Here is a 9596-nt window from a genome sequence, read left to right as displayed (position 1 = left end):
GCAAACGCGAACCAACCTTCGCATTCGCGAAACACAAAACAGCAATTGCCCGTAATCCATTATCGCGAACCCGATAGGAGTCACGCGATCGCGAAGGACTCTGCCTCGCCTTCATCGCGAACGCGAACAGCTCCTCCGCGAACGCGAAGGCTAAGGACCCAGCCTCTTCCGTGAATGCAACTCCGTACCCCCTTCGCGAACGCGAAGGCAAAAACTTCCAGGCCACACTCCCTTCTTCGCGAACGCGTGTGTGCTCCGCAATCGCGAAGCACACTGGACACCATTAATATCAGCCACCTCAAACATGCTTCGGGTGGTCCGAAACTCACCTGGGACCCGTTCAATCGAGCAACAAATTCATAAACACTAGCTGGAACTATCCAAGGCATCTAGACACATACGAAATCACCACATCTAAGAATCATGGACCAAATCAACAGCGGGGCTACTAACACCCTATAGATATACACCTACTATATCTCAAAGTTTAACTTCTTGTTATATATTTTGGGATGTGAAGGGTTAGGGATCGTTGAAAAAAAGATGGTTTTGTAGTTAATCTTTTAAACAATACCCATTTTGTGTGTGTATTAAGCTTTTGTGTCTGGTAATTTGGGTCTTAAGATGGGTCAAACGGGCGCCAACTAAGTTTGTTTATTTTGTATTTACCCTTTTGTCCCAAAAAATACAATAGTGACTAAATAATATATGTGCAACTTGACATCTCTTTTCAAGAATATCCAAATGGTCCTAAAAAGACAACCTTATCCGTTTCAACAATGGCAGAATGAGCCGTATTACAAAGGGTTTGCCAATAGACACGTATTTGGTGAAAGATGCCTTGGAAAAGGTAAAGTTGATTCAGGGGCGACTTCGTACAGCACAGTCCAGACATAAGCGTTATGTGGATCAGAAAGCGCATGATTTATCATTTATGGTGGGTGAAAAAGTTCTAGGCCCAAGGTTTACCGATGAAGGGAATCATGAGATTTGGAAAAAGAAGGAAATTGAGCCCAAGGTTTATAGGCCCATTTGAGGTGTTGAGACGAGTTGGGGAGGTTGCTTATAAGCTTGCCTTGCCTCCCAATCTATCAGGAGTTCATCCAATTTTTCATGCAGCAATGCTTCGAAATTATCATGCCGACCTATCACATGTGTTAGACTTCAGCACAGTTCAACTAGATAATAGTTTGGGCTATGAAGGAGAACCAGTTTCCATTATTGATAAACAGGTTTGCCAGTTGAGGTCCAAGAGAATTTTTGCAGTAAAAATCTAGTGGAGGCGCCAACCAGTAGAGGAAACGACCTGGGAGGACGAGGAAAACATGTGGAGTAGATATCCGCACTTATTTAGCACTCCAGGTATAATTCTAAACCCGTTCGAGGACGAACGTTTGTTTAAGAGTGGAGAATGTAATGACCCAACCGATCATTTTGACTTTTAGATCTCCGTTCCTCTAAATAAAACTCCCTGTATGTTCTTTTATTAATTTATGACTTGCGGGGATGATTGGTTCGGGATTTGGAAGTGTTCGGGTAGAAATTGGAACACTTGATTCGTTAAGTTGGTCGTAAAATGCTAAGTATGACTTCGGTCAACATTTTGAGTAAAAGACCTCGAAATCATGATTTGACGGTTCCAATAGCTCCGTATTGTTATTTTTGATTTAGAAGCGTGTTCGAAATTTTATTTAGAAGTCCGTAGTTAAATTAGGATTGAAATGGCTAAAATAATAATTTAAGTTCGGAAGTTTGACCGGGGAGTTGACTTTTTAATATCGGGGTCAGAATCCAGTTCGGAAAATTTTCATAGCTTCGTTATGTCATTTAACACTTGCACGCAAATTTTGGTGTTATTCCGAGTAGTCTAAGTATGGTTCGGCGCATTCGGAGAATTTGGAAAACTTAAAGTTCAAAGTTTGATCCAATTTGATTTTAGGATGTGATTCTTTGATTTATTATTGTTTTACGCGTTTCGAGAGTTCTAGTAGGTCGTATTATGATTACAGACTTGTTGATGCCTTTGGACGGGTTCCTGAGGAGCTCGGGTGTGTTTCGGACCGCCCAGAGCTAAATCTGAGAAACCAGATTTTCCAGTTCTAGTTTCCTTCTTCGCATTCGTGAGAGAGGTCTCGCGTTCGTGAAGGGAAATCTGGAGCAGGCGAGATTTTTCACTTCGTGTTCGTGAAGAATGGACTGCGTTCGTGAAGGGAAATGGCAGTGTGCTTGGCGAACGCGTGAAGGCTTTCGCGTTCGCGTAGAAAGGCGAGGCTAGGCGGGGTATTGGGCATTAAAGCTTCGCGTTCGCGAAGGCCAAGTTTGGCAGTGCATCGCGTACGCGAGAGGAGCCTCACGTTCTCGAAGAGTAAAGTTGGGCAGCACATTTTTGTGCTTCGCGAACGCGAGACAAGGGTCGCGTGCGCGAAGAAGGAGCCTACTATTCCGGACAGAATGTCTTAAAAACGGGATTCCACCATTTTTAACCTCATTTCTTCTATCCTTGAGCGATTTTGGAGCTTTTTGAGAGGGGATTTCAACTAGCAACTTGACAATAAGTTAATTCTACACACTTTGAGTTAAATACATAGATTATGGGTAGATTATAACTTGTAAATCTTGGATATCAATGGTTAGAAGAAAAACCCATATTTGTATAAAAATGAGATTTTAACCACAAAAATAGTTATGGAATTGGATAGAAATTATATATTTGAGTTCTTGAGATTATTTGTAACGTTTTCATCCGAGAATTTTAGGAATCCGGGCATGTGGGCTCGAGGTGAATTTTTGGAATTTTACCATTTTGTGTTGGGTAATTTATTTAATAGCCTAAATTCGAATTATTGAATATGTATTAATTATTTTATATAACTTTTGGATAGTTTCGGATATTTCGGCATCGAATTGAGGTTGTTACGCGACATTTTGATCGGAAAGTGGACTTCGAGACAAGGTAAGCCTCTTGTCTAATCTTGTGAGGGGGAAATTACCCCATAGGTGATTAAATTAATAATTATTGCTAATTGTGGGGGCTACGTACGCACGAGGTGACGAGAGTCCGTACGTAGCTACTATTTATGCTAAAGTCCGGGCAGTTTAGGACTCAAACCATGAATTGCGTGTATAAATTGTATTCTTTACTTAATTAATTATTTGATATATATGTGTGTGTGTATATATATATATATATATATCAAATTGTGAATCGTTAGGGAAAATTATTAAAAGATGAAAATCTCATATACTTAAATTTTCTATTTAATTAATTAATTGTTAAAAGAAATTGTTCATTCTCTCGAATTGATCTTATAATAAATATACTCTCCTTCCGGAGGTACATAAGAAAATGTTCTCCTTTCTTGTGGAGCGGGCCGAACGTCTCGGCAGGATAGATGCATCTATGAATCGCGTCGTTCGTCATTCGGTAGTGTACACGACACTCTAGATCGGGTAGTACGACCTCGGCAGAAATCGTGCCTAATAATAATTACTCGATGCCTTGATATTTTTAATTACAGCTTCTGGATTTAATTAATAGATTGAAAATTATTGCATTTGAAGGATTTTTATTATTTTTGCTAGTTAAATAAAATTATTGTTAACGCTGTGAATCATGTTGATTTAGATATTCTAATTTTATTATAATTATTATTATTGACCCATAGTGAGTGTCAAAGTCGGCCATCTCGTCTCTACCCCTTCGAAATTAGGCTTGATACTTATTGGGTACTCGTTGTTTACGTTCTCATACTACACTTGTTGTACTTTTTGTACAGGACCTGAGACAGGTGCTATAGTTGGACCTATCGGCGCGCACCTGCGTTATCCGGAGGCTTATTGGTGAGCTTCTTTCTGAGCCGTTCTGCAGCAACTAGTGCCTCTTCCTGAATTTTTATTCTGTCTATTTCATTCCAGATAGTATTTATAATTTTTGTATAATCTACTAGATGCTTATACACTTGTGATACCATGCATTGGCACACACACGGGTAGAATTTTGATTTGTATTATTTTCTTGGATTTACATTATCAGTATCTTTTCTATTTTCATTAATATTGCTAGGAAAAAGAGTAGAATTACTTGGAAAATTTTTAAAGAATGATTGATATACATTTAATTTATTAGTTGGCTTGCCTAGCTGTAATATTGGGCGCCATCAAGACCTATAGGTGAGATTGAGTCGTGACACCTTATGTCATAAAAGCATGGCTATATGAGAAAATATAATCGTGGCATGTGTACCGTATCGGCCACACTTTTAAAGAGTGGCTTCTAAGGCAACACCTACAAAGTGTGGCCAATAGTCAAAGGTTACAGTACTTTTGGCCACCCCCAAAAGTGTTGCCTAAAGCCGTAATGTATTGGCTTTGACCAAATGTTACACTTCTTGGCATCTTAGGCCACACTACTCAGGGGTGGCTAGAGGACTAAAATTTTGTAGTGACTGTTAATTATTATTCGAACAGTATTGTATATTTGATCCTTGATATCATTTTATGTATTTAGTTAGAGTTCATGACCCAGTATTACCAGTCTTGGGAGGTTGTTATAATTATTTTCGCTGTTTGTTTCGATTATCTATATAAAACAAATGGCTTGATATGTTATTAGAATCAACTTACTTAGTCTTAGAGACTAAGTGCCATCACGATGTCTGTGGTACTAAAAAATACTATAGTGACTAAATAATATATGTGCAACTTGACATCTCTTTTCAAGAATATCCAAATGGTCCTAAAAAGACAACCTTATCTGTTTCAACAATGGCAGAATGAGCCCTATTACAAAGGGTTTGCCAATAGACACGTTTTTAACATTCAAGTAAAAAAATTGTTCTTGTTAACACACCTACTATAGTACTATGGTGACAAATTTTGGAGTCCAGTAAATGCTCTATAAATATCAGGACGAAGCAAAAGGGAGTAGAGCAAACTAAAAAGATATAAAGAGCGAGCATCATATCATATATAGCAATACAAGAAAAATGGTAAGTTATTCTTCTCGTTGATATATTCTTACTCCTAGTTTATTATAAACTTTGTTTGCCGCTGATATTTGGATAAATTTTTGTGATTTCTCATTGTATGTTTATGTGTCGTGTCAACCAATTGAGTGGATTGTTTAATTACAAAACAAAGCAAAGTTACTTTTTAAACTAATTTCCATTAGCCCAGTGACCTTATGAGAATCAACTCTGTTAAAATTGCTCTTTGCTTCGGTCCGATGAAGGATGACTAACCAAAGAAATTCACATCCCGGAAAGATTATCTAAATTATTTATGTGTACTGAATCTAGGTTACTCATGAATTAGATCTCTTGGTTGCATTAGTATTTTTGCATTTTCCAAGTTGTTGGAGACTTGAAGTGTTTGAGCATTTGGACTCAAAGTTTATCTAAACCAAGTGAAAATTACTTATCTCCAATTTGCAAACGCGCACCAACCTTCGCATTCGCGAAACACAAAACAGCAATTGCCCGTAATCCATTATCGCGAACCCGACAGGAGTCACGCGATCGCGAAGGACTCTGCCTCGCCTTCATCGGGAACGCGAACAGCTCCTCCGCGAACGCGAAGGCTAAGGACCCAGCCTCTTCCGTGAATGCAACTCCGTACCCCCTTCGCGAACGCGAAGGCCAAAACTTCCAGGCCACACTCCCTTCTTCGCGAACGCGTGTGTGCTCTGCAATCGCGAAGAACACTGGACACCATTAATATCATCCACCTCAAACATGCTTTCGGGTGGTCCGAAACTCACCTGGAACCCGTTCAATCGAGCAACAAATTCATAAACACTAGCTGGTACTATCCAAGGCATCTAGACACATACGAAATCACCACATCTAAGAATCATGGACCAAATCAACAGCGGGGCTACTAACACCCTATAGATATACACCTACTATATCTCAAAGTTTAACTTCTTGTTATATATTTTGGGATGTGAGGGGTTAGGGATCGTTGAAAAAAAGATGGTTTTGTAGTTAATCTTTTAAACAATACCCATTTTGTGTGTGTATTAAGCTTTTGTGTCTGGTAATTTGGGTCTTAAGATGGGTCAAACGGGCGCCAACTAAGTTTGTTTATTTTGTATTTACCCTTTTGTCCCAAAAAATACAATAGTGACTAAATAATATATGTGCAACTTGACATCTCTTTTCAATAATATCCAAATGGTCCTAAAAAGACAACCTTATCCGTTTCAACAATGGCAGAATGAGCCGTATTACAAAGGGTTTGCCAATAGACACGTTTTTAACATTCAAGTAAAGAAATTGTTCTTGTTAACGCACCTACTATAGTACTATGGTGACAAATTTTGGAGTCCAGTAAATGCTCTATAAATATCAGGACGAAGCAAAAGGGAGTAGAGCAAACTAAAAAGATATAAAGAGCGAGCATCATATCATATATAGCAATACAAGAAAAATGGTAAGTTATTCTTCTCGTTGATATATTCTTACTCTTTCTTTATTACGTAACAACTGATCAAGTGTTAAAATATTATATTTAATCAGCAAGGCCAGTGGATAGCCGCAAGAGACCTTTCAATTACATGGGTGGACAATCCTCAGTATTGGACATGGAAAACTGTTGATCCTAAGTCTGTCTCTCTCTAACTATCTCTCTCTAAATTTCATTAAAATGAGAAATATATTTTAATCCGATCTTAACATTTTGTACTACAGTATTGAAGTGGCAGAGCTTCTTAGGGTAGCTTGGCTTGACATTTATGGAAAGATCGAGACAAAAAATCTTATTCGAAAGACTAGTTATGCTGTATATTTAGTGTTCAAGTTAACAGATAACCCTCGTGAACTTGAACGAGCAATAGCATCGCTAAGATTTGTGAACGAAGTGGCGGAGGGTGCTGGCATTGAGGGTACCACTGTTTTCATCTCAAAGAAAAAGGAATTACCAGGAGAACTTGGCCGGTTCCCACATCTCCGAAGTGATGGCTGGTTAGAAATCAAGCTTGGTGAGTTTTTCAACAACTTAGGAGAGGATGGTGAAGTCGAAATGAGGTTGATGGAAATCAATAACGGCACATGGAAATCAGGCATCATCGTTAAGGGCTTCGACATTCGTCCTAACTAATTGGATAGATCTCTACCCAGTGGCTTTTATGTTTTCTATTTTGCATCTTTGTCGTGTTTGTCTTTATTATTTTCTAATAAAATCACTCTTTCTCTATGATAAGGGTGAGCTTGTTATAAGTGCATGTGATATTATTTATGATCCATCTTTATTACCTTATTCTGAATTATAACAAAAGATTCTACGATTTCTACTACTTAGATAATTGGTGTACTCTTGGATCAATAAAAAGCAAGAATATTATAAAATAAAAGAGGGAAACGCAAATTAAAAATGTTTTTGTCATGTGTCTTACTACAATAAGAAATTGTGAAAATGAGTTCACAACTCGTATAAAGTAAACTGAACTTAAAATTTAACAAAATAAATAAATAAATTGAACCACACTTTTTTATTCAACACTCCTTGCAATTTCACCACAACAAAAGAGGCTTTTAGCGGCAATAAAAATGAGTTTTAGTGGCAACAATAATGGTCGCTAAAACAAAATAAACAACAATGATAACATAGAAGGAGACTTCACGGTTGCGGACGTTGTGCAGCTATACCTCAAGTCTCCTCAACTAGTAAAATCTGGCCAATCTCACTCAGCGTTGTTGGGACCTATTCCGCTATCTCCACAAGAAGTGCAGAGTATAGTATGAGTACAACCGATCCTATGTAGTCTATAAATGCCGAGCCTAACCTTGACGAATTAGTGGCGCGGCTAAAGCGAGCAACTTAGAATAACTTGTACACAACAATAATAACAAGAAAATAGGACATGGAAGTAAAGCAGCTAACTCATTAAAACGAAATCGAAATATAACTACCAAAGAGCCTAGAATAAAAAGCCTCATAACATCGTTACAATACCGAGGCAAATCCAACAATCACAAATAAGTACCATATATACAATCCGTTGCGGCGTGCAACCCTATCCCACCATATCTTCTTCTGTCAATATCATAATCCTTCCTTATTCCACCGTTTAAATTCATTATCTTTCAATTTCCGTTGCGGCGTGCAACCCGCTCCCCAAATCATTTCAATCAACATAAACAATTCAATAACTAAATTTATAAGAATTTCTACATCAAGGGGTAAATTTATAACGCAATAAGGAAACATATAATAAATCAAGAATCTCAGCATCTCGAAGTCTCAACTTTACCAATGTCGAAGAAAAAGGAATTACCAGGAGAACTTGGCCGGTTCCCACATCTCCGAAGTGATGGCTGGTTAGAAATCAAGCTTGGTGAGTTTTTCAACAACTTAGGAGAGGATGGTGAAGTCGAAATGAGGTTGATGGAAATCAATGACAAAACTTGGAAATCTGGCATCATTGTTAAGGGCTTCGACATTCGTCCAAACTAATTGGATAGATCTCTACCCAGTGGCCTTTATGTTTTCTATTTTGCATCTTTGTTGTGTTTGTCTTTATCATTTTCTAATAAAATCACTCTTTCTCTATGTTAAGAGTGAGCTTCTTGTAAGTGCCTGTGATCTTATTTATGATCCATCTTTATTACCTTATTCTGAATTATAATAAAAGCTTCTACGATTTCTACTACTTAGATAATTGGTGTACTCTTTGATCAATTAAAAGCAAGAATATTATAACAAATAAAAGAGGAAAACGCAAATTAAAAATGTTTTTAAGCCTTTTTTTTTTTGTTTTTTTACGGCTGCCGCTCGTTCTCTCTTTTGAAAGAGAGTAACGATGAAGATCAATCCCCTCTTTTAGCTTCTCCCCCTATCCCTTATCTTAGGAATTTTGGAATTAGGTTAGGTCTACTATCAAATGGGGAGTGGGTATGGGCTTGAGGGAGGATTTGTGCTCAAGTTTGGACCAAATTGGCCTTTAAAATTGGCCCTTCAATTCTACAAAGCTAAAATATTAATTTCTTTTCCTAAAATATCATACCATAAAAATGTAAAATCAAGCCTAATTAATTAAAACATCTACATTATGACATGAAACTATTTTTTGGTATTTTCAAGGATTATAAAAATGGGTTAAAAGTGATATCTTTCTAAAAATACCTAATACCTCTATTAAATAGAAAAAATGAAACGATTTTTGTATTTTCAAACTTATATTTTAAAATTAAACCTAAAAGTTTATTGAAATCCTATTAATAATAAAAATAAACAAATATTTTTGAAATATTCCTCTTAAAGGTTGCGCGAGTAAAAAATTACATGCTTACACACAGAAACAAGATGTGGAATATGTGGGGGAGGCACAGAAATATTGCAACATTTATTCTTTGAGTGTCATTTCTTAGAAGAATGCTTAAAACTTATGAAGGAGTGGCTTGGACTGAGGGCAAATGTATTAGGCATTGATGGAAAATGGCAAAGGATAACAAGAAGTGTCAAAGAAAAAATGTGCAGAAAATTGATCACAGCAGTGTTGGCAGCATTGGTGTACAAGATATGGCAAGCTAGAAATGATGCAATATGGAATGGTAAAGTACCAAGTCCAGTGTTGGTGTGCAAACAGATTCAACAAG

The 9596-nt window shown here is 37.3% G+C and overlaps 1 protein-coding gene across 1 annotated transcript; it reads left to right on the top strand.

The window, feature by feature from the left end:
• Positions 1–6323: 6323 nt before the first annotated feature.
• LOC138900982 (putative F-box protein PP2-B12) lies at positions 6324–7294 on the top strand. The gene is made up of 3 exons (XM_070188682.1): positions 6324–6432; positions 6519–6604; positions 6690–7294. The coding sequence occupies exons 1-3, from the start codon at positions 6430–6432 to the stop codon at positions 7096–7098; spliced, it is 498 nt and encodes a 165-aa protein (XP_070044783.1). The 5' UTR covers positions 6324–6429; the 3' UTR covers positions 7099–7294.
• The last annotated feature ends 2302 nt before the right edge of the window (positions 7295–9596 follow it).

This window comes from Nicotiana tomentosiformis, chromosome 11, assembly GCF_000390325.3.
Source record: "Nicotiana tomentosiformis chromosome 11, ASM39032v3, whole genome shotgun sequence".
In the NCBI taxonomy this organism is placed as follows: domain Eukaryota; kingdom Viridiplantae; phylum Streptophyta; class Magnoliopsida; order Solanales; family Solanaceae; genus Nicotiana; species Nicotiana tomentosiformis.
The sequence above is the reverse complement of the archived record's forward strand: the minus strand, read 5'-3'. Positions and strand labels throughout refer to the sequence as shown.